Consider the following 26117-nt stretch of genomic DNA (forward strand, 5'->3'; position numbering starts at 1 on the left):
TTACCTTCACATACCGATTCACAAAGATCATTACCGGTATCTAAGGTTTGCCTTTCTAGACAGGCATTACCAGTTTGTAGCTCTTCCATTCGGATTGGCTACGGCTCCGAGAATCTTCACAAAGGTTTTGGGTGCTCTTCTGGCGGTACTAAGACCGCGAGGAATTGCGGTAGCTCCGTACCTAGACGACATTCTGATACAAGCTTCAAGCTTTCAAACTGCCAAGTCTCATACAGAGTTAGTACTGGCATTTCTAAGGTCGCATGGATGGAAGGTGAACGAAAAGAAGAGTTCTCTCTTTCCACTCACAAGAGTTCCCTTCTTGGGGACTCTTATAGATTCTGTAGAAATGAAGATTTACCTGACAGAAGACAGGTTAACAAAGCTTCAAAATGCATGCCGTGTCCTTCATTCCATTCAACACCCGTCAGTAGCTCAATGCATGGAGGTGATCGGCTTAATGGTAGCAGCAATGGACATAGTACCCTTTGCACGTCTACATCTCAGACCGCTGCAATTGTGCATGCTAAGTCAGTGGAATGGGGATTACTCAGACTTGTCCCCTACTCTGAATCTGGATCAAGAGACCAGAAATTCTCTTCTATGGTGGCTTTCTCGGCCACATCTGTCCAGGGGGATGCCATTCAGCAGGCCGGACTGGACAATTGTAACAACAGACGCCAGCCTACTAGGTTGGGGCGCTGTCTGGAATTCTCTGAAGGCTCAGGGACAATGGAATCAGGAGGAGAATCTCCTACCAATAAACATTCTGGAATTGAGAGCAGTTCTCAATGCCCTTCTGGCTTGGCCCCAGTTAACAACTCGGGGGTTCATCAGGTTTCAGTCGGACAACATCACGACTGTAGCTTACATCAACCATCAGGGAGGGACAAGAAGCTCCCTAGCAATGATGGAAGTATCAAAGATAATTCGCTGGGCAGAGTCTCACTCTTGCCACCTGTCAGCAATCCACATCCCGGGAGTGGAGAACTGGGAGGCGGATTTCTTAAGTCGTCAGACTTTTCATCCGGGGGAGTGGGAACTTCATCCGGAGGTCTTTGCCCAAATACTTCGACGTTGGGGCAAACCAGAGATAGATCTCATGGCGTCTCGACAGAACGCCAAGCTTCCTCGTTACGGGTCCAGATCCAGGGATCCGGGAGCGGTTCTGATAGATGCTTTGACAGCACCTTGGACCTTCGGGATGGCTTATGTGTTTCCACCCTTCCCGATGCTTCCTCGATTGATTGCCAGAATCAAACAGGAGAGAGCATCAGTGATTCTAATAGCGCCTGCATGGCCACGCAGGACTTGGTATGCAGATCTAGTGGACATGTCATCCTGTCCACCTTGGTCGCTACCTCTGAAGCTGACTGCTTGGAAATTGAACGCTTGATTTTATCAAAACGTGGTTTTTCTGAGTCAGTTATTGATACCTTAATACAGGCTAGGAAGCCTGTTACCAGAAAGATTTACCATAAGATATGGCGCAAATACTTATATTGGTGCGAATCCAAGAGTTACTCATGGAGTAAGGTTAGGATTCCGAGGATATTGTCTTTTCTACAAGAAGGTTTAGAAAAGGGTTTATCCGCTAGTTCCTTAAAGGGACAGATTTCAGCTCTGTCCATTCTTTTACACAAACGTCTGTCAGAAGCTCCGGACGTTCAAGCTTTTTGTCAGGCTTTAGCTAGGATCAAGCCTGTGTTTAAAACTGTTGCTCCACCATGGAGTTTGAACTTAGTTCTTAATGTTTTACAGGGGGTTCCGTTTGAACCCCTTCATTCCATTGATATCAAGTTGTTATCTTGGAAAGTTCTGTTTTTAATGGCGATTTCCTCGGCTCGAAGAGTCTCTGAGTTATCTGCCTTACATTGTGATTCTCCTTATCTGATTTTTCATTCAGACAAGGTAGTTCTGCATACTAAACCTGGGTTCCTACCTAAGGTGGTCACTAACAGGAATATCAATCAAGAGATTGTGGTTACATCTTTGTGTCCTAATCCTTCTTCGAAAAAGGAACGTCTGCTACACAATCTAGATGTAGTCCGTGCCCTGAAATTTTATCTACAGGCAACTAAGGATTTTCGACAAACGTCTTCCCTGTTTGTCGTTTATTCTGGTCAGAGGAGAGGTCAAAAAGCTTCGGCTACCTCTCTCTCCTTTTGGCTTCGTAGCATAATACGGTTAGCCTATGAGACTGCTGGACAGCAGCCTCCTGAAAGAATTACAGCACATTCTACTAGAGCTGTGGCTTCCACTTGGGCCTTTAAGAATGAGGCTTCTGTTGAACAGATTTGCAAGGCTGCAACTTGGTCTTCTCTTCATACTTTTTACAAATTTTACAAATTTGACACTTTTGCTTCTTCGGAGGCTGTTTTTGGGAGAAAGGTTCTTCAGGCAGTGGTTCCTTCCGTATAAAGAGCCTGCCTGTCCCTCCCGTCATCCGTGTACTTTAGCTTTGGTATTGGTATCCCATAAGTAATGTATGATCCGTGGACTGGATACACTTAACAAGAGAAAACATAATTTATGCTTACCTGATAAATTTATTTCTCTTGTAGTGTATCCAGTCCACGGCCCGCCCTGTCACTTTAAGGCAGGTAATTTTTCCATTAAACTACAGTCACCACTGTACCCTATGGTTTTCCTTTCTCTGCATGTTTTCGGTCGAATGACTGGTAATGGCAGTTAGGGGAGGAGCTATATAGCAGCTCTGCTGGGTGAATCCTCTTGCACTTCCTGTTGGGGAGGAGTTAATATCCCATAAGTAATGGATGATCCGTGGACTGGATACACTACAAGAGAAATAAATTTATCAGGTAAGCATAAATTATGTTTTTTCTCTCTTTAATACACACATGGTTTTGCATATTTAAATCTTACTGTAATTTGAGGTGTCCCCTACATTAATTAAAATTGGTGTGTGTGTGTATACTGTATATAGAAGAATAAAGCCCATGTTGACTTTTCGAAATAGAGCGAATGGTGGGTGGAGTTTGACTATTGAAAAAACTGTAGGGAAAAATATGTTTGTTTTAAAAATGTTTAGGCTTGGCTGATTTTTTTTATTCTATAGCAACAGAAATGTTTAGTAATTAAAAAGGTTTTCGTATTTTGTGTTTTTAGGGTTAAGTATTATTCAGTTTGATATTAAATAATAATTTGTTGTCACATAAAAATATACAAATACAATTGTTTTTACAGCATTAAGTGGCGGAGGGAAAGAACTAAACCGGCCGCAGCATAAAGAGAACACACATTTCCATATTGACAATGACGATCATACAGTGAGCAGTACCAATCGCAGTCCAGAAATAGTCCTGGGGGGGGACGGAAACGAGGGAGATGATGAAATGTCTCAGAATATCCAGCCAAGCTCAATACATAGTGAAACTGTGTCTCCTGAGGTCTATAAGCTCTCAACACCAAAGAAGACAAGTGTGAGTACGTCGTCAAGTCATCCTCATATGGAGAAAAGGACACCAGTCAAGGTGAACTCAAAGACTGAGAAACAAGCTGAAAAAGCAGACTCTAATGGTCCAATCCCCTATATGGATTTGTGTAATATTTTGCTTAATTCACCTGAAGTTCGCATACCAAGGAAGCAAAAGTCAAATGAGGCTAAAGTGCCAGCTGAAGATGCCAGAAGATCTGAGAACATCAGCAGTCAGAAAAAGGAGGTAGGAAGGGATTGGGAAAAATATTTCTTGAGATGTATAAAGGGACATGTAAAACTACTTTATTGTAATATACAATGCTTTCTGATTCTGCATAAAGCAGACTTCATGTGGCTTACCTTGCCACATATCTATCACTAATTGGCCGCAGCAGGGGAGATTAGTTAACATGTTGTATAACAATGGATGTTTAGCAGTCATAATTAGGAAAGTTATAATTAAATGTGCATGATTCAGACAGAGAATATCATTTTGACATTTTTAAATTAACTTCTATCACTTTGTTCTCTTGGTATTCATTGTTGGAAAAGAATATGTACATATCCTACACTACTTTGAGCTAGCTGGTGATTGGTGCCTGCACCCATTTGTCTCTCATGATTGGCTCACTAGATGTGTTCAGCTAACTCCATTATTGCATTATTGCTCCCTCAGAAAAGGATAACTAGAGAATAAAGCAAATGTTATAATATAAGTAAATTTGTTTAAAAAAAGAAAAGATATGGTCTATCTGAATCATGAAAGAAAACATTGGGGTTTATGTCGCTTTAACAAGCAGGGCCGGCTTAAGACATTGTGCTGCCTGTATCCAAGAATAATATGATGCCCCTCAATAATCTACACACTACAGTCTAACTCTATATCCAACCAGATTCAGTTGTCTCATAGCTTAAAGTTCAGTGGACTAAACATTCACTTGAGAGCAAGCAGATGAGAATAAAGATTAATTTCTCTTGTAAGGTGTATCCAGTGCACGGGTTCATCCATTACTTGTGGGATATTCTCCTTCCCAACAGGAAGTTGCAAAGAGGACACCCACAGCAGAGCTGTCTATATAGCTCCTCCCCTAACCCCCACCTCCAGTCATTCTCTTTGCAACTCTCGACAAGATAGGAAGTATAAAGAGATATGTGGTGATTTAGTGTAGTTTTGCCTTCAATCAAGAGTTTATTTTTAAACGGTACCGTCGTTGTACAGTTTTCTACTCTCAGGCAGAAATTAGAAGAAGAGTTCTGCCTGGAGGTTGATGATCTTAGCGGTTTGTAACTAAGGTCCATTGCTGTTCTTTAACATAGCTGAAGAGTATGGGATAACTTCAGTTGGGGGAACGGTCTGCAGATTACCTGCTTTGAGGTATGTTCAGTACTTTTATTTCTAGAGAAAGATAAGTTCTAGAAAATACTGACAGATCCTTGTGTATATTGAGGTAAGCTAGATGCAGTGATTTTACAACGACTGGGATCATGCCTACAAAGGGGGGTAATACTCATGTTAATATCCATATTAATTGGTGACAAAACGTTTACATGTTTCACAAATGGGACGTTTTTTGCTCTAAGGGTGATAAGTCTTTACTTGGGGCCTAGTTTTCCACATGGCATAGTTAAATACTCCTAGGAATATTTCCTTAAGGCCTCTCTGACATTGAGTGCATGGTGTGAGGGGCCTATTTTCGCGCTTTAGTTGCGCAGTTTTCTTTCAGACATCCAGCTTCCCTAGAGGAGTCCTCTTGCATCTGTGGACCACTATAGAGGGCTTATTTCTTCCCTAATCGTATTTGAGGACAGGTAGGAGCCACAGCAGAGCTGTGGCAAGGTGCTTAACTGTCTTTTAACGGTGGAAGTGTTTTCCAAGCTTACTGGTGTCATTGCTAGTCTGTTAAACATGTCTGACATAGAGGAAACTCCTTGTTCAATATGTTTAGAAGCCATTGTGGAACCCCCTCTTACAATGTGTACCAAATGTACTGAAGTATCTATAAACTATAAAGACCATATTATGGCTTTTAAAGATTTATCACCAGAGAATTCTCAGACTGAAAAAAGGGAGGTTATGCCATCTAGCTCTCCCCATGTGTCAGAACCTATAACTCCTGCCCAAGTGATGCCAAGCACATCTAGGGCGTCTAATTCTTTTACCTTACAGGACATGGCGGCAGTTATGACTAATACCCTTACAGAGGTATTGTCGAAACTGCCTGGGTTACAAGGAAAGCGAGACAGCTCTGGGGCTAGAACAAATACAGAGCTTTCTGACGCTTTAATAACTGTCCGATATACCCTCAGTAGGCTCCGATGCCGGTGCAAGGGAGTTTCTATCTGAGGGTGACATTTCAGATTCAGGGAAGGCTTTACCTCAGTCCAATTCTGAAATGACAGCGTTTAAATTTAAGCTCCAACACCTCCGCTTATTGCTCAGGGAGGTTTTAGCGACTCTGGATCACTGTGACCCCATTGTGGTTCCAGAGAAATTGTGTAAAATGGACAAATACTTTGCAGTGCCTGTTTACACTGATGTTTTTCCAGTCCCTAAGAGGTTTTCGGACATTATTACTAAGGAATGGGATAGACCAGGTGTGCCGTTCTCTCCCCCTCCTGCCTTTAAAAAGATGTTTCCCATAGATGTCGCCATACGGGACTCGTGGCAGACGGTCCCTAAGGTGGAGGGAGCTGTTTCTACCCTAGCTAAGCGTACAACTATCCCTGTTGAGGACAGTTGTGCTTTCCTAGATCCTATGGATAAAAAATTGGAGGGTCTCCTTAAGAAAATTTTTATTCACCAAGGTTTTATTCTCCAGCCTCTTGCATGCATTGCGCCAGTTACTGCTGCAGCGGCTTTTTGGTTTGAGTCTCTTGAGGAGGCTCTACAGGTGGGAGACCCCGTTAGATGATATCTTAGACAGGATTAAAGCTCTTAAATTAGCTAATTCCTTTATTTCTGACGCTGTTTTTCATTTAACCAAGCTAACGGCTAAGAATTCAGGTTTTTCCATTCTGGCACGTAGGGCGCTATGGATTACGTCCTGGTCAGCAGACGTTACTTCAAAGTCTAAGCTTCTGAACATCCCCTTCAAAGGACAGACCCTATTCGGGCCTGGCCTGAAGGAGATCATCTCTGACATTACTGGAGGAAAAGGTCACGCCCTTCCTCAGGATAGGTCAAATAAATTAAGGACCAAACAGAATAATTTTCGTTCCTTACGAAACTTCAAGGATGGCGCAGCTTCGGCTTCCTCTAATGCAAAACAAGAGGGAAATTTTGCCCAGTCCAAACCAGTCTGGAGACATAACCAGCCTTGGAACAAAGGGAAGCAGGCCAAAAAGCCTGATGCTGCCTCTAAGACAGCATGAAGGGGTAGCCCCCGATCCGGGACCGGATCTAGTCGGGGGCAGACTTTCTCTCTTCGCCCAGGCTTGGGCAAGAGACGTCCAGGATCCCTGGGCACTAGAGATTGTTTCCCGGGAATATCTTCTGGAATTCAAAGGTTCATCTCCAAAGGGGAGATTTCATCTCTCACAACTTTCTGCAAACCAGATAAAGAGAGAGGCATTCTTACGTTGCGTTCAAGACCTACTGGTTATGGGAGTGATCCACCCAGTTCCAAGAGAGGAACAGGGGCAGGGTTTCTATTCAAACCTGTTTATAGTTCCCAAAAAAGAGGGAACTTTCAGACCAATCTTGGATCTCAAGATCCTAAACAAATTTCTCAGGGTCCCATCCTTCAAGATGGAGACAATCCGAACAATCCTCCCTATGATCCAGGAGGGTCAATATATGACTACCGTGGACTTAAAGGATGCTTATCTCCACATTGCGATTCACAGAGAGCATCATCAGTTCCTAAGGTTCGCCTTCCTAGACGGGCATTACCAGTTTGTGGCTCTTCCCTTCGGGTTAGCCACGGCGCCAAGAGTCTTTACGAAGGTTCTAAGGTCCCTTCTGGCGGTCCTAAGGCCGCGGGGCATTCTGATTCAGGCGTTGACTTTTCAAATCGCCAAGTCCCATACGGACATTGTTCTGGCCTTTCTGGGGTCTCACGGGTGGAAAGTGAACAGAGAAAAGAGTTCTCTTTCTCCTCTCACAAGGAAGTTCCTAGGAACTCTGATAGATTCAGTAGAAATGAAAATTTTTCTGACGGAGGTCAAGATATAAAAACTTCTAACTTCCTGCCGTGTTCTTCATTCCACTTCTCGGCCGTCAGTGGCTCAGTGTATGGAAATGATCGGCCTAATGGTAGCGGCAATGGACATAGTTCCGTTTGCCCGCCTACATCTCAAACCACTGCAATGCTCAATCAGTGGAATGGGGACTACACAGATTTGTCTCCTTTGTTAAATCTGGATCAAGAGACCAGGGATTCTCTTCTCTGGTGATTATCTCGGGTCCATCTGTCCAAGGGAATGAGTTTCCGCAGGCCAGAGTGGACTATAGTGACGACAGATGCCAGCCTTCTGGGCTGGGGCGCAGTCTGGAACTCCCTGAAGGCTCAGGGTTCGTGGACTCAGGAGGAAGCCCTCCTTCCTATAAACATTCTGGAACTCAGAGCGATATTCAATGCTCTTCAGGCTTGGCCTCAGCTTTCTGTGGTCAGGTTTATCAGATTTCAGTCGGATAATATCACGACTGTAGCCTATATCAACCATCGGGGGGAACAAGGAGTCCCCTGGCAATGATGGAGGTTTCCAACATAATCCTATGGGCAGAGGTTCACTCTTGCCATCTCTCAGCTATCCATATCCCAGGAGTAGAGAACTGGGAGGCAGATTTTCTAAGTCAACAGACTTTTCATCCAGGGGAGTGGGAACTCCATCCGGAGGTATTTGCCCAGCTGATTCAACTATGGGGCAAACCAGAACTGGATCTGATGGCGTCTCGTCAGAACGCCAAGCTTCCTCGTTACGGGTCCAGGTCAAGGGATCCCCAGGCAGCACTGATAGATGCTCTAGCAGCGCCCTGGTCCTTCAGCCTGGCTTATGTGTTTCCACCATTTCCTCTCCTCCCTCGTCTGATTGCAAAGATCAAGCAGGAGAGAGCTTCAGTGATTTTGATAGCACCTGCGTGGCCACGCAGGACTTGGTATGCAGATCTGGTGGACATGTCATCCTTTCCACCATGGACTCTGCCGCTGAGGCAGGACCTTCTACTCCAAGGTCCATTCAAACATCCAAATCTAATTTCTCTGCGTCTGACTGCTTGGAGATTGAACGCTTGATTTTATCAAAACGTGGTTTCTCCAAGTCGGTTATTGATACCTTGATTCAGGCTCGAAAGCCTGTCACTAGGAGAATCTATCATAAGATATGGTGTAAATATCTTCATTGGTGTGAATCCGAGGATTACTCATGGAGTAAGGTCAGGATTCCTAGGATTTTATCTTTTCTCCAAGAAGGATTGGAAAAGAGATTATCAGCTAGTTCCTTAAAGGGACAGATCTCTGCTCTGTCCTTTTGCACAAGCGTCTGGCAGATGTTCCAGACGTTCAGGAGTTTTTTCAGGCTTTAGTTAGAATCAAGCCTGTGTTTAAAACTGTTGCTCCACCATGGAGTTTAAATTTAGTTCTTAAAGTTCTTCCAGGGGTTCCGTTTGAACCTTTGCATTCCATAGATATCAAGCTTTTATCTTGGAAAGTTCTGTTCTTAATAGCTATCTCTTCGGTTCGAAGAGTTTCTGAGCTATCTGCCTTACAGTGTGATTCCCCTTATCTGATCTTCCATGCAGATAAGGTAGTTTTGCGTACCAAACCTGGGTTTCTTCCTAAGGTAGTATCTAATAAGAATATCAATCAGGAAATTGTTGTTCCGTCACTGTGTCCTAATCCTTCTTCAAAGAAGGAACGTCTGTTACACAATCTTGACGTGGTTCGTGCTTTAAAGTTTTATTTACAAGCTACTAAGGATTTTCGTCAAACATCGGCATTGTTTGTTGTCTACTCTGGGAGGAGGAGAGGCCAAAAGGCTTCGGCAACTTCTCTTTCTTTTTGGCTGAGAAACATAATTTGGTTAGCTTATGAGACTGCTGGCCAGCAGCCTCCTGAAAGAATTACAGCTCATTCTACTAGAGCGGTAGCTTCCACTTGGGCTTTTAAACATGAGGCCTCTTCATACTTTTTCTAAATTCTACAAATTTGATACTTTTGCTTCCTCTGAGGCTATTTTTGGGAGAAAGGTCTTGCAGGCAGTGGTGCTTTCCGTTTAAGTTCCTGCCTTGTCCCTCCCTTCATCCGTGTCCTAAAGCTTTGCTATTGGTATCCCACAAGTAATGGATGAACCCGTGGACTGGATACACCTTACAAGAGAAAACAAAATGTATGCTTACCTGATACATTTTTTTCTCTTGTGGTGTATCCAGTCCACGGCCCGCCCTGTCACTTTAAGGCAGGTGTTTTTATTTTTAAAACTACAGTCACCACTGCACCCTATAGTTTCTCCTTTTTCTTACTTCTCTTCGGTGGAATGACTGGAGGTGGGGGTTAGGGGAGGAGCTATATAGACAGCTCTGCTGTGGGTGTCCTCTTGCAACTTCCTGTTGGGAAGGAGAATATCCCACAAGTAATGGATGAACCCGTGGACTGGATACACCACAAGAGAAATAAATTTATCAGGTAAGCATAAATTTTGTTTTCTCTTGAAAAATACAATTATGTAGAATATGCTTTCCCTCTCCTATCCAGTGCTGCATCTGATTCAGACAGAGCATACCAATTAAAAAAAAAGTTCCAATTTACTTCTATTTATCAAATTTGCTTCACTCCGATAATATTGTGTTAATGAGATACCTAGGTAGGAGTCAGGAGCACTATTTGGCAGTAAATAGTGCTGCCATATAGTGCTCTTGCAAATGGATAACATTCTTGCAAAACTGCTGCCATATAGTGCTCCAGAAATGGGCCAACTCTAATTTCCAACAAAAGATACAAAGAGAATGAAGTAAAAATTGATAATAGAAGTAAATTAGAAAGTTGTTTAAAATTGCATGCTCTCTCTGAATCATGAAAGAGAAGTTTTGAGTTTCATATCCCTTTTCATTAATTGCAACAGTGCAGAAAGAGGTTGTGTGTTGATTCAGATACGAGGCACTTTATTTCCATGAAGTAATATAAAGTCTACTAAACAGGAGGATAGCTAGAATCTATTCTAGTGCTCTTTCACAAGACCCATTCATATAAAAAACCCCAACCAAACTATGCTCAACGTAAGGCCAAAACTATCCCATCTTACTCATTGAAGTTGGGCTCAGGTAAAAATATTAAATGAACATGAAACCCCCAAAAGTTTTCACAATTCAGATAAAAAAATAACTTTCCACTTTACGTAATGTTTAATTTACGTTATCATATTTGCTTCATTCTCTTGGTATCCTTTGTTGAAGGTGCTGCAATGCACTACTGGGAGCTAGCTGAACACATCAGGTGAGCCAATGACAGGAGACACAGATGTCCAGCCACCAATCAGTGGCTAGCTCCCAGTGGTACTGCTCCTAAACTTACCTAAGTATGTTTGTCAACAAAGGATGCTAAGAGAAGAAAGAAAAATAGATATTAGAACTAAATTGTAAAGTTGTTTAAAATTGAATGCTCTAAACATCAGGGTTTTTTTTTTACTTTACTGTCCCTTTAAAGGGACAGTTTATCCAGAATTTTTATTATTTAAAAGGACAGATAATCCCTTTATTACCCATTCCACAATTTTTGCATAACTAACACTGTTCTATTAATATACTCTTTACCTCTGTTATTACCTTGTATCTAAGCCTCTGCAGACTGCCCCCTTATTTTTAGCCAATCAGAGTTGACTCCTAGGTAACTCCAATGGCTGGCGCACAGTTATTGTTATAGCACATGTAAACTAACACCCTCTAGAGGCTTCTTTCAAGGGCTTAGATATTAGCATATGGGCCTACCTAGGTTTAGCTTTCAACTAAGAATACCAAGAAAACAAAGCAAATGTGATTATAAAAGTAAATTGGAAAGTTGTTTAAAATTACATTCCCTATCTGAATCATGAAAGTTTAATGCTGACTACACTGTCCCTTTAACATGAATATACGTACCATGGGAAAATTGGCGGTTTGACGGGAATGTAAATTTATTAAATGTTGATGCTTTATTTCTTTGAAACATTTTATTTTTAAACAAATTAAATCCCCACACTGTGTGTTTAAAGGGACAGTCTAGTCCAAAATAAACTTTTATCATTCAGATAGAGAATGCAATTTTAAAAAATTTTCAATTTACTTTTATCACCAATTTCCTTCTTAATATAAGCAGAGTACACGGCTTCATTTCTTACTGTTGGGAAATACTGAACATGGCCTCCAGGAGGAGGCAAAGACACCCCAGCCAAAGGGTTATATTGAAGGTCCATTTTCATGAATTAGTGCCCGGTTTTTAATAAACCTATTAAAAACAAGGGCACTTTTATTCATCAAAATTGACATTTCACTGTTTTCTTCAAAAACTTACCTTTTGATCCTGGCAGCCGCTCCAGCACTTCCTCCACCCGTCGCAAGCCGTCTTCGCGGGTCCAAAATGATGAATCAGACTTCCTCCAATCACAGCGTTGCATCAGGCCAAGATTCCCCCGGGGGGAAACTGTGATTGGAGGAAGCCTAATTTCTCTTGCTAAGTGTGTTCAGTCCACGGGTCATCCATTACTTATGGAATATATTCTCCTTCCCAACAGGAAGTTGCAAGAGGATCACCCTAGTAGAGCTGCTATATAGCTCCTCCCCTCACATGTCATATCCAGTCATTCTCTTGCAACCCTCAACAAAGAAGGAGGTCGCGAGAGGAGCTGGAGTTTTTAACTTAACTATTAACTATTCTTCAATCAAAAGTTTGTTATTTTAAATGGCACCGGAGTGTGCGGTTTTTCTATCTCAGGCAGTATTTGGAAGAAGAAACTGCCTGCGTTTTTTATCTATGATCTTAGCAGGCGTAACTAAGATCCACTGGCTGTTCTCGACATTCTGAAGAGTGGGGTAACTTCAGACTGGGAATAGCATGCGGGGTCCTCCGCAAATGAGGTATGTGCAGTACTTTATTTTCTGGGAATGGAATTGACTAAGAAAATACTGCTGTTACCGTATGATGTAAGTACAGCCTTAAATGCAGTAGTAGCAACTGGTATCAGGCTGATAAATGTATGCGCAGTCGAGTTATATTCTAGGGACTAGAATTTGACTGAGAAAATACTGTTAACACTGAAATAATACTTAAGCCTTCTCTGCAGTGGTAGCGACTGGTAGCAGGCTTAGTGATAGCTTTGCATGACATTGAAAAATGTTGTTTTTTAATAAAACGTTTACTGGCATGTTATTCGTTTTTTTGTGAGGTACTTTGGTGATAAATCGCTTTAGGCATGATTTTTTCCACATGGCTAACATATTTTTCTGCATGGAAACCGTTATCAGGGCTCCCACTGTTATGATTGGAGTGGGAGGGCCCTTGTTTTAGCGCCTTATTGCGCAGTTAAAATTATTGCACAGTCTTTCTGCTTCTTCCTCCTTGATCCAGGACGTCTCTAGAGAGCTCAGGGGTCTGCAAATTTCATTTGTGAGGGAGGTAATCAGTCACAGCAGATCTGTGACAGTGTGCTGACTGTGATTAAAAGCGTTAAATCTTAATTGATATCTGTTTTATCCGTTTTGGGTATCGAGGGGTTAATCATCCTTTTGCTAATGGGTGCAATCCTCTTCTAATAGTACACTTCTTGTTAAGAATTGTTTAATTATATTTGTATTTTTGAAGCGCTGCAGCGTTTTCTATATTGCTTGTAAAACTTATTGAAAGTGATTTCCAAGCTTGTTAGTTTCATTGCTAAGTCTGTTTTAACATGTCTGATTCAGAGGAAACTGTTTGTTCATCATGTTCAAAAGCCAATGTGGAGCCCAATAGAACGATGTGTACCAATTGTATTGATATTGCTTTGAATAAAAGTCAATCTGTACCGATAAAGAAGCTATCACCAGACAACGAGGGGGAAGTTATGCCGCCTAACTCTCCTCACGTGTCAGTACCTGCGTCTCCCGCTCGGGAGATGCGTAGGATTGAGACACCTAGTACATCTAGGCCTTTACAAATCACTTTACATGATATGGCTAATGTTATGAAAGAAGTATTATATAATATGCCCGAATTAAGGGGCAAGCGCGATAGCTCTGTGTTAAGGACAGAGCGCGCTGATGACACGAGAGCCATGTCTGATACTGCGTCACAACTTGCAGAACATGAGGACGGTGAGCTTCATTCTGTCGGTGACGGTTCTGATTCGGGGAGACCGGATTCAGAAATTTTAAATTTAAGCTTGAGAACCTCCGTGTGTTACTAGGGGAGGTATTAGCGGCTCTGAATGATTGCGACACGGTGGCAATTCCAGAGAAATTGTGTAGGTTGGATAGATACTATGCTGTACCGGTGTGTACTGACGTTTTTCCTATACCAAAAAGACTTACAGAAATTATCAGTAAGGAGTGGGATAGACCCGGTGTGCCTTTTTCCTCTCCCCCGATATTTAGAAAAATGTTCCCTATAGACGCCACCACACGAGACTTATGGCAGACGGTCCCTAAGGTGGAGGGAGCAGTTTCTACGTTAGCCAAGCGTACCACTATCCCGGTGGAGGATAGCTGTGCTTTCTCAGATCCAATGGATAAAAATTAGAGGGTTATCTTAAGAAAATGTTTGTTCAACAGGGTTTTATATTGCAGCCTCTTGCATGCATATTGCGCCTGTCACGGCTGCAGCGGCATTCTGGTTTGAGTCTCTGGAAGAGGCGATTCGGACAGAGCCGTTGGATGAGGCCTTGAGCAAAGTTAGAACCCTTAAGCAAGCTAATGCGTTTGTTTCAGATGCCGTAGTACATCTAACCAAACTTACGGCTAAAAATTCCGGATTCGCCATACAGGCGCGCAGAGCGCTCTGGCTTAAATCCTGGTCAGCGGATGTAACTTCCAAGTCTAAACTACTTAACATTCCTTTCAAAGGGCAGACCTTATTCGGGCCCGGCTTGAAGGAAATTATTGCTGACATTACGGGAGGTAAGGGCCACGCCCTTCCTCAGGACAGGGCCAAACCAAAGGCCAAACAGTCTAATTTTTGTGCCTTTCGTAACTTCAAGGCAGGAGCAGCATCGACTTCCTCCGCTCCAAGACAGGAAGGAACTACTGCTCGTTACAGACAAGGTTGGAAAGGCAACCAGTCATGGAACAAGGGCAAGCAGGCCAGAAAACCTACTCCCACCCCTAAGACAGCATGAAGTCAGGGCCCCCTATCCAGAGACGGATTTAGTGGGGGGCAGACTTTCTCTCTTTGCCCAGGCTTGGGCAAGAGATGTGCAGGATCCCTGGACGTTAAAGATTATATCTCAGGGATACCTTCTGGATTTCAAATCCTCTCCTCCACAAGGGAGGTTCCATCTTTCGAGGTTATCGACAAACCTAGTAAAGAGAGAGGCATTTCTACAATGTGTACAAGACCTCTTAATCATGGGGGTGATCCACTCAGTTCCGCGATCGGAACAGGGACAAGGATTTTACTCAAATCTATTTGTGGTTCCCAAAAAAGAGGGAACCTTCAGACCAATCTTGGACTTAAAGATCTTAAACAAATTCCTAAGGGTACCATCGTTCAAGATGGAAACCATTCGAACCATCCTACCCATGATCCAAGATGGTCAATATATGACCACGGTGGACTTAAAGGATGCTTACCTTCATATACCGATTCACAAAGATCATTATCAGTACCTGAGGTTTGCCTTTCTAGACAGGCATTACCAGTTTGTGGCTCTTCCCTTCGGGTTAGCCACGGCCCCGAGAATTTTTACGAAGGTTCTGGGCTCACTTCTGGCGGTACTAAGACCACGAGGCATAGCGGTGGCTCCGTACCTAGACGACATTCTGATACAAGCGTCAAATTTTCAGAATGCAAAGTCTCATACAGAGATAGTTCTAGCATTTCTGAGGTCGCATGGGTGGAAAGTGAACGTGGAAAAGAGTTCTCTGTTACCACTCACACGGGTTCCTTTTCTAGGGACTCTTATAGATTCTGTAGAGATGAAGATTTACCTGACGGAGTCCAGGTTATCAAAGATTCTCAATGCTTGCCGTGTCCTTCATTCCATTCCAAGCCCATCGGTAGCTCAGTGCATGGAGGTAATCGGCTTAATGGTAGCGGCAATGGACATAGTGCCATTTGCGCGCCTGCATCTCAGACCGCTGCAACTATGCATGCTCAGTCAATGGAACGGGGATTACTCAGATCTGTCCCCTTTGCTAAATCTGGACCAGGAGACCAGAGATTCGCTTCTCTGGTGGTTGTCACAGGTTCATCTGTCCAAAGGAATGACCTTTCGCAGGCCAGATTGGACGATTGTAACAACGGATGCCAGCCTTCTAGGCTGGGGAGCAGTCTGGAATTCCCTGAAGGCTCAGGGATCGTGGACTCAGGAGGAGAAACTCCTCCCAATAAACATTCTAGAATTAAGAGCAATATTCAATGCTCTTCTGGCTTGGCCTCAGTTAGAAAAGCTGAGGTTCCTCAGATTTCAGTCGGACAATATCACGACTGTGGCTTACATCAATCATCAAGGGGGAACCAGGAGTTCCCTAGCGATGTTGGAAGTCTCGAAGATAATTCGCTGGGCAGAGTCTCACTCTTGCCACCTGTCAGCGATTCACATCCCAGGCGTAGAGAACTGGGAGGCGGATTTCCTAAGTCGCCAGACTTTTCATCCGGGAGAGTGGGAACTTCACCCGGAGGTATTTGCTCAACTGATTTGTCGTTGGGGCAAACCGGATCTGGATCTCATGGCATCTCGCCAGAACGCGAAGCTTCCTTGTTACGGATCCAGGTCCAGGGACCCGGGAGCGGTGCTGGTAGATGCATTAGCAGCCCCTTGGGTTTTCAACATAGCTTATGTGTTTCCACCATTTCCGTTGCTACCTCGGCTGATTGCCAGGATCAAACAGGAGAGGGCATCGGTAATTCTGATAGCGCCTGCGTGGCCACGCAGGACCTGGTATGCAGACCTAGTGGACATGTCGTCCTGTCCACCATGGTCTCTTCCTCTGAGACAGGACCTTCTGATTCAGGGTCCTTTCAACCATCCAAACCTAATTTCTCTGAGGCTGACTGCCTGGAAATTGAACGCTTGATTCTATCAAAGCGTGGGTTTTCGGATTCGGTTATTGATACATTAATACAGGCCTAGGAAACCTGTGACAAGAACAATTTACCATAAGATATGGCGTAAATATTTATATTGGTGCGAATCCAAGAGTTACTCATGGAGTAAGGTTAGGATTCCTAGGATATTAGCTTTTCTACAAGAGGGTTTAGAAAAGGGTTTATCCGCTAGTTCGCTAAAGGGACAGATTTCAGCTCTGTCTATTCTTTTACACAAACGTCTGGCAGAGCATCCAGACGTCCAGGCCTTTTGTCAGGCTTTGGCTAGAATTAAACCTGTGTTTAAAGCTGTTGCTCCTCCGTGGAGCTTAAACTTGGTTCTTAAAGTTCTTCAGGGTGTTCCGTTTGAACCCCTTCATTCCATTGATATTAAGCTTTTATCTTGGAAAGTTTTGTTTTTGATGGCTATTTCCTCGGCTCGAAGAGTCTCTGAGTTATCTGCCTTACATTGTGATTCTCCTTATCTGATCTTTCATTCAGACAAGGTAGTTCTGCGTACTAAACCTGGGTTTTTACCTAAGGTTGTTTCTAACAGGAATATCAATCAAGAGATTGTTGTTCCATCGTTATGTCCTAATCCTTCTTCAAAGAAGGAACGTCTTTTGCATAATCTAGACGTGGTCCGTGCTCTGAAGTTCTACTTACAGGCAACTAAAGATTTTAGACAAACTTATTCTCTGTTTGTCGTTTACTCTGGACAGAGGAGGGGTCAAAAGGCTTTGGCTACCTCTCTCTCTTTTTGGCTTAGTAGCATAATACATTTAGCCTATGAGACTGCTGGACAGCAGCCTCCTGAAAGAATTACAGCTCATTCCACTAGAGCTGTGCCTTCCACCTGGGCCTTTAAGAATGAGGCCTCTGTTGAACAGATTTGCAAGGCTGCAACTTGGTCTTCACTTCATACTTTTTCCAAATTTTACAAATTTGACACTTTCGCTTCTTCGGAGGCTGGTTTTGGGAGAAAGGTTCTACAGGCAGTGGATCCTTCTGTTTAATGTTCCTGCCTTGTCCCTCCCATCATCCGTGTACTTAGCTTTGGTATTGGTATCCCATAAGTAATGGATGACCCGTGGACTGAACACACTTAACAAGAGAAAACATAATTTATGCTTACCTGATAAATTTATTTCTCTTGTAGTGTGTTCAGTCCACGGCCCACCCTGTCTTTTTAAGGCAGGTTCTAAATTTTAAAATTATAACTCCAGTCACCACTGCACCTTATAGTTTCTCCTTTCTCGTCTTGTTTCGGTCGAATGACTGGATATGACATGTGAGGGGAGGAGCTATATAGCAGCTCTGCTTGGGTGATCCTCTTGCAACTTCCTGTTGGGAAGGAGAATATATCCCATAAGTAATGGATGACCCGTGGCCTGAACACACTACAAGAGAAATATATTTATCAGGTAAGCATAAATTATGTTTTGTCATTTCTGACGTCTACAGAGGCTTCTGGCGGCCGGGGGGATCGCTGGAGCGGCATTCAGGATTAAAAGGTAAGTTTTTGAAGAAAACAGTGAAATGTCAATTTTGATGAATTAAAGTGCACTTGTTCTTAATAGGTTTATTAAAAACCGGGCACTAATTAATCAAAATGGACCTTCACTTTAAATACCTCTCCCACTTCCCCTATCCCCCAGTCATTCTTTGCCTTTCGTCACAGGAGGATGGCAGAGAAGTGTCAGAAGATTTTCACAGTTCTTCAGGCGGGGTATATGCCCTTCAATATGGGACTGGAGTTAAGTATTCTTGTCAGCCTCTCAGTGAGAGCATTGATGAAAGTTAAAGTCTGGAGATGCAGGGAGAGTCTTCCTGCGAACCCACCCAGACTATCTGCTAACAGCTTCTTAAGTGACCAGTGTTGACAAGTTTCACTGTTTGCTTTTTCTTCACTCAAGTCCATGTCAGGAGCAATACTACAAGACTGTCACACTTGAGAGGCTGTGTTTCTGTTCCACAGCACGGATTCTGGTAAGATTGTTTCAATTTTTACATATGTTGAAAACACTGAACACAGTGTGGCTCCTTTTTATCTTAATAGAATCAAGGGTTATTATATCTCCTGAGGGGGGTTATTGAACAGTGGGGTTAATCATATGTGATACTTTGATTTTATGCTGCTTTATGTGTGAGATTTTTTTTGTTATGCGGTAACGGAACATACAGGTTTTTACTTACTCTTTGAAAGCTGCGCAGCTTGTAGCTTGGTACGCTTTTTTTCATAGCAGGGGTGGTCCTGCCTTGTGTACCACGTGACCGGGTGTAGTCACACTTTAGTTTTCTCTTTCCTGACCGAGCTAGCTGTCGGAGAAGACGCTTGTTTCTCTGTTTGCCTGGGTCTAGGAGGTGGTGAGTGCCCCAGTCGTTGGGAGTAAAAAGGTGCCGTTTTGTGAGAAATAAAAAGATAATTTATCTGTGTCCTACTGTTAGCGCAAGCTATGGAGGATTTTGATATGCTTGAGGGTACTCTCTCTATTCCTAATGGAAATACCTGTCTATATTGTAAGGATGCCTTGGTATGCCCGCCCTCTCAACTACAGGTATGTTCCATATGCATCAACAAGGTTATTATGTCTAAGAAGGTTAACCCCTTTAGTACTACTGAGCCGTCCACCTCTGAGGACTCGCCATCCCGTGAGGTGCATACCCATCAGTCATCTGCATCATCACATGCAGCTTGCCGTAGCACGCCTGATCCTCCATCTGGAGGGAGCCTTTTACCATCGAACTTTACTGCACAGTTAAAAACGGCAGTGTCTGAGGCTCTTGGTGCTTTGCCTCGCCCTGCCAAGCGCAAGCAAAAGGTTAAACGTAGCTCTCCGGTCCAGGGGACATCCAGTGAATTATTAGATTTGTCTGCCTTTCAAATATCCAAGGATGGGTCATACTCTGAATCTTCAGAGGGTGAACCTTCTAGATCGGTGTCTGCTCCCTCTAGGCCTCCGTCTGCGGAGGAACCAGCCTTTAGAAGAAAACGTAGGTGTTCAATTTTAAATCTAAAGGAGGTTCTGTCGCCATTAGAGGTTCCAGAGGCCAAGTTGCCTGATGAACCTTTGATCCCTAAATTAGGCAGAGTGTTCGAGGACAGCAGGGTAGCACCGCTAACTTTCCTGTACCTGTAAAAATGGAGAGTGGGATAGAATTGTATCTTCTTTTTCCCCTTCGCATGCTTTTAAAAATGATTCCCAGTCCTGGACTCTCAGCTGGAGTTGTGGGGTTCCGTCCCTAAGGTGGATGGCGCTATCTCCACGCTAGCCATGCGTACTACTATCCCTCTTGAGGATGTGTCATCATTATCTCCACGGTTACAGGGGGCAAGGGTGCCTTCCTACCGCAGGATAAAGAGATCAAATCTAAGGGACAAGGATCTAATTTTCGTTCTGAAAAGTCCCAACGTCAGCAGTCCTCCTCTAAGCCCGAGCAAACCAAGAACACTTGGAAGCCGACTCAATCCTGGATTAAATCCAAGCAGAACAAGAAGCCTGCCAAGAACAAGTCGGCATGAAGGGGCCGTCCCCGATCCGGCGCTGGATTGTGTAGGAGGCAGACTGTCGCCGTTTTCAGACGCTTGGTTCAGGGTACGGGCAGGAATAATGGGTCCTGGAGGTTATAGCTCAGGGATACAAGATAGGTTTCAAATCTCATCCTGCCCACAAAATAGGGAAGCCTTTCTGGGTGCATGCGGGATCTGTCCTCCTTAGGGGTCATTGTCCCGGTTCCTATCGCAGAAAGAGATTTGGGATACTATTCAAACCTGTTCGTGGTCCAAAAGAAGGAGGGAACATTCCGCCCTATTCTGGACCTAAAGTGCTTAAACAATTTTCTAAATGTCCCCTTGTTCAAGATTGAGACAATAAGGTCCATCTTTCCTCTAGTTCAGGAAGGACAGTTCATGACCACTATAGATCTGAAGGATGCCTTCCTTAACATTCCAATCCACATGGGCCACTTCCAGTTCCTAAGGTTTGCGTTCCTGGGTCAGCACTTTATTGCACTTCCGTTTGGTCTAGCTATTGCTCCAAGAATCTTTACAAAGGTTCTAGGGGCTTTCCTTGTCGTTGCCAGAACCCAAGGTATAGCAGTAGCTCCCTACTTGGACGACATTCTGGTTCAAGCACCATCCTTTCGTCTAGCGGAGGACCATTCGGTATCTCTTCTCTGTATTTCTCCTGTTAAGTGTAGTCAGTCCACGGGTCATCCATTACTTATGGGATTATATCTCCTCCCTAACAGGAAGTGCAAGAGGATCACCCAAGCAGAGCTGCTATATAGCTCCTCCCCTCTACGTCATACCCAGTCATTCTCTTGCACCTAACTAATAGATAGGACGTGTGAGAGGACTGTGGTTGTTAAACTTAGTTTTTATTTCTTCAATCAAAAGTTTGTTATTTTAAACGGCACCGGAGCGTGTTGTTTCTTCTCAGGCAGCATTAGAAGAAGAATCTACCTGAGTTTGTCTATGATCTTAGCGGTTGTAACTAAGATCCACTTGCTGTTCTCGGCCATTCTGAGGAGTGAGGTAACTTCAGAACAGGGGATAGCAGGCAGGGCTCACCTGCAAGGAGGTATGTTGCAGTATATTATTTTCTAAGGAATGGAATTGACTGAGAAAATACTGCTAATACCGATGTAATGTAAGTGCAGCCTTAAATGCAGTAGTAGCGACTGGTATCAGCCTGATATGTATGTATGTATACTCTGAGGTATTTCTGGGGAATGGAATTTCACTAAGAAAATACTGTCTATATTTAAGTAATATTTGAGCCTGCACTGCAGTGAAAGCGACTAGCAGCTGGCTTATTAATAACATTTCATAATTTTCATTTTTAAAACGTTTACTGGCATGTTAATCGTTTTTTCTGAGGTACTTGGTGATAAAACTTTATGGGCATGATTTTTACCACATGGCTGTCGTTTGTTTCTGAATAAAAACAGTTTACTGAGCTTCCCCACTGTTGTAATATGAGTGGGAGGGGCCTATTTTAGCGCTTTATTGCGCAGTAAAAATTTAGTAACAGTCTTCCTATTTCTTCCTCCATGATCCAGGACGTCTCTACAGAGCTCAGGGGTCTCCAAAACTAGTTTTGAGGGAGGTAATCACTCACAGCAGACCTGTGATAGTGTGTTTTGACTGTGATAAAAACATTAATATTAAATTGTTAGCCGTTTTTTGGGTATTAAGGAGTTAATCATCCATTTGCTGGTGGGTGCAATCCTTTGCTAACTTAATACATTTACTGTGAAAAATTGGTTGCTATAACTATTTTGGTTCATTGTTATTTCAACTGTGACAGTTTTTTATGCTTCTTAAAGGCACAGTAGCGTTTTTTATATTGCTTGTAAATTTATTTAGAAAAGTATTTCCAAGCTTGCTAGTCTCATTGCTAGTTTGTTTAAACATGTCTGACACAGATGAATCTCTTTGTTCACTATGTTTAAAGGCCAATGTGGAGCCCAATAGAAATTTGTGTACTAATTGCATTGATGCTACTTTAAATGAAAGCCAATCTGTACATGTAAAGAAATTATCACCAGACAACGAGGGGGAAGTTATGCCGACTAACTCTCCTCACGTGTCAGTACCTTCGCCTCCCGCTCAGGAGGTGCGTGATATTGTGGCGCCAAGTACATCAGGGCGGCCCATACAAATCACTTTGCAAGACATGGCTAATGTTATGACTGAAGTACTATCTAAATTGCCAGAATTTAGGGGTAAACGCGATCACTCTGGGGTAAGAACAGAGTGCGCTGATAATAATAGAGCCATGTCTGATACTGCGTCACAATTTGCAGAACATGAGGACGGAGAGCTTCATTCTGTGGGTGACGGATCTGATCCAAGTAAACTGGATTCAGACATTTCAAATTTTAAATTTAAGCTTGAGAACCTCCGTGTATTACTAGGGGAGGTATTAGCGGCTCTGAATGATTGTAACACGGTTGCAATTCCAGAGAAAGTATGTAGGCTGGATAAATATTTTGCGGTACCGGCGTGTACTGATGTTTCTTTCATGTAATTAACAAGAGTCCATGAGCTAGTGACGTATGGGATATACATTCCTACCAGGAGGGGCAAAGTTTCCCAAACCTTAAAATGCCTATAAATACACCCCTCACCACACCCACAAATCAGTTTTACAAACTTTGCCTCCAAGGGAGGTGGTGAAGTAAGTTTGTGCTAGATTCTACGTTGATATGCGCTCCGCAGCAAGTTGGAGCCCGGTTTTCCTCTCAGCGTGCAGTGAATGTCAGAGGGATGTGAAGAGAGTATTGCCTATTGAATGCAGTGATCTCCTTCTACGGGGTCTATTTCATAAGGTTCTCTGTTATCGGTCGTAGAGATTCATCTCTTACCTCCCTTTTCAGATCGACGATATACTCTTATATTTACCATTACCTCTACTGATTCTCGTTTCAGTACTGGTTTGGCTTTCTACAAACATGTAGATGAGTGTCCTGGGGTAAGTAAGTCTTATTTTCTGTGACACTCTAAGCTATGGTTGGGCACTTTATTTATAAAGTTCTAAATATATGTATTCAAACATTTATTTGCCTTGACTCAGAATGTTCAACTTTCCTTATTTTCAGACAGTCAGTTTCATATTTGGGATTATGCATTGAATTATCATATTTTTCTTACCTCAAAAATTTGACTTTTTTCCCTGTGGGCTGTTAGGCTCGCGGGGGCTGAAAATGCTTCATTTTATTGCGTCATTCTTGGCGCGGACTTTTTTGGCGCAAAAATTCTTTTCCGTTTCCGGCGTCATACGTGTCGCCGGAAGTTGCGTCATTTTTTGACGTTATTTTGCGCCAAAAATGTCGGCGTTCCGGATGTGGCGTCATTTTTGGCGCCAAAAGCATTTAGGCGCCAAATAATGTGGGCGTCTTATTTGGCGCTAAAAAATATGGGCGTCGCTTTTGTCTCCACATTATTTCAGTCTCATTTTTCATTTGCTTCTGGTTGCTAGAAGCTTGATATTTGGCATTCTTTCCCATTCCTGAAACTGTCTTATAAGGAATTTGATCTTTTTTTCTTTATATGTTGTTTTTTCTCTTACATATTGCAAGATGTCTCACGTTGCATCTGAGCCAGAAGATACTACAGGAAAATCACTGCCTGCTGGATCTACCAAAGCTAAGTGTATCTGCTGTAAACTTTTGGTAGCTATTCCTCCAGCTGTTGTTTGTAATAATTGTCATGACAAACTTGTTAAAGCAGATAATATTTCCTTTAGTAATGTACCATTGCCTGTTGCAGTTCCCTCAACATCTAAGGTGCAGAATGTTCCTGATAACATAAGAGATTTTGTTTCTGAATCTATAAAGAAGGCTTTGTCTGTTATTTCTCCTTCTAGTAAACGTAAAAAGTCTTTTAAATCTTCTCTCTCTACAGATGAATTTTTAAATGAACACCATCATTCTGATTCTTTGGACTCTTCTGGTTCAGAAGATTCTATCTCAGAGATTGATGCTGATAAATCTTCATATTTATTTAAGATGGAATTTATTCGCTCTTTACTTAAAGAAGTACTAATTGCTTTAGAAATAGAGGATTCTAGTCCTCTTGATACTAATTCTATACGTTTGGATAAGGTTTTTAAAGCTCCTGCGGTTATTCCAGAAGTTTTTCCTGTTCCTAATGCTATTTCTGCAGTAATTTCCAAAGAATGGGATAAATTGGGTAATTCATTTACTCCTTCTAAACGTTTTAAGCCAGTGCTTTCCAAACTGTGTGTCGGGACACACTAGTGTGTCGGCAGCAGTGTGTAGGTGTGTCCCTGCTTCAGCACAAATTTTTTAAAAAAAAAATTATTTTTTTTTACATTTTTTTTGGTTTCTGACTTTCCGCCTGCCTGCTTCGCATATCACATGGTTGACACGTGATTGATACCTAGGGGGTCACTGATCATCTTAACCTATTGGCGCAGCTCAGTGGAAACTGAAACTATTCCCATTGGCGGCACATTGGCTCCTGACTGCACGTGTAGTCTCCTTAATTGGCTCGTGACTGCATGTGTAGTCAGTGAGTGGGACAGCAGTGTGCTTGCAGCGCGGGCAGTAGTCAATTGGACTCACCTAGCTCTGAGGGCGGCAGCTTAAACGCTGAGCTGAAGTCAGAGGTTTTTTATTTGAAACTAGCTCCCAGTAGTGCATTGCTGCTCCTGCTCTTGATATATGGATAGGAAGGGGAAGCTTAAAAATGCTTGATGATGAAATGTGAGTGTCTTTATCTAATATTCCACCAAATATTCTGAAATTGTGTTCATCCCATTAACCTCATACATGCCATTAAAATAGTAAGTAGCTGTTGGTGTTATTAAACTTTTTTTAATTCTTGCACACTTACATACTGTTACTTGTAAATACATTTCATTATTATACCATTTATGTACGTGTCCGTATCTCTTAAAACAGTTAAACTTCCTGTTTGCCAGTACAACTGAATTACTGTGTCGCGAAATGATGTAGGTCTAAAAAGTGTGTCGCCAACATAAAAAGTTTGGAAAGCTCTGTTTTAAGCAATTATATCCTGTTCCGCCTGACAGGTTAGAATTTTGGGACAAAATCCCTAAAGTTGATGGGGCTATTTCTACCCTTGCTAAACGTACTACCATTCCTACGTCAGATGGTACCTCGTTTAAGGATCCTTTAGATAGAAAAATTGAATCTTTTCTAAGAAAAGCTTATCTGTGTTCAGGTAATCTTCTTAGACCTGCTATATCATTGGCTGATGTTGCTGCAGCTTCAACTTTTTGGTTGGAAACTCTAGCGCAACAAGTAACAAATCGTGATTCTCATGATATTATTATTCTTCTCCAGCATGCTAATAATTTTATCTGTGATGCCATTTTTGATATTATTAGAGTTGATGTTAGGTTTATGTCTCTGGCTATCTTAGCCAGAAGAGCTTTATGGCTTAAGACTTGGAATGCTGATATGGCTTCTAAATCAACTCTACTTTCCATTTCTTTCCAAGGAAACAAATTATTTGGTTCTCAGTTGGATTCTATTATTTCAACTGTTACTGGTGGGAAAGGAACTTTTTTACCACAGGATAAAAAATCTAAAGGTAAAAACAGGGCTAACAATCGTTTTCGTTCCTTTCGTTTCAACAAAGAACAAAAGCCTGATCCTTCGTCCTCAGGAGCAGTTTCAGTTTGGAAACCATCTCCAGTCTGGAATAAATCCAAGCCTGCTAGAAAGGCAAAGCCTGCTTCTAAGTTCACATGAAGGTACGGCCCTCATTCCAGTTCAGCTGGTAGGGGGCAGGTTACGTTTTTTCAAAGAAATTTGGATCAATTCTGTTCACAATCTTTGGATTCAGAACATTGTTTCAGAAGGGTACAGAATTGGTTTCAAGATGAGACCTCCTGCAAAGAGATTTTTTCTTTCCCGTGTCCCAGTAAATCCAGTGAAAGCTCAAGCATTTCTGAATTGTGTTTCAGATCTAGAGTTGGCTGGAGTAATTATGC

At 42.6% G+C, this 26117-nt stretch overlaps 1 protein-coding gene across 1 annotated transcript in view; it reads left to right on the forward strand.

The window, feature by feature from the left end:
• MIS18BP1 (MIS18 binding protein 1) overlaps window positions 1-26117 on the forward strand; it is a 399326-nt gene that overhangs the window by 45754 nt on the left and 327455 nt on the right. The window contains exon 4 of the mRNA XM_053697673.1: window positions 3208-3683. Within this exon, the coding sequence (XP_053553648.1) occupies window positions 3208-3683 (476 nt within the window). The remainder of the gene's footprint in view (window positions 1-3207; window positions 3684-26117) is intronic.

The sequence above is a fragment of the Bombina bombina genome, chromosome 1, assembly GCF_027579735.1.
Source record: "Bombina bombina isolate aBomBom1 chromosome 1, aBomBom1.pri, whole genome shotgun sequence".
In the NCBI taxonomy this organism is placed as follows: domain Eukaryota; kingdom Metazoa; phylum Chordata; class Amphibia; order Anura; family Bombinatoridae; genus Bombina; species Bombina bombina.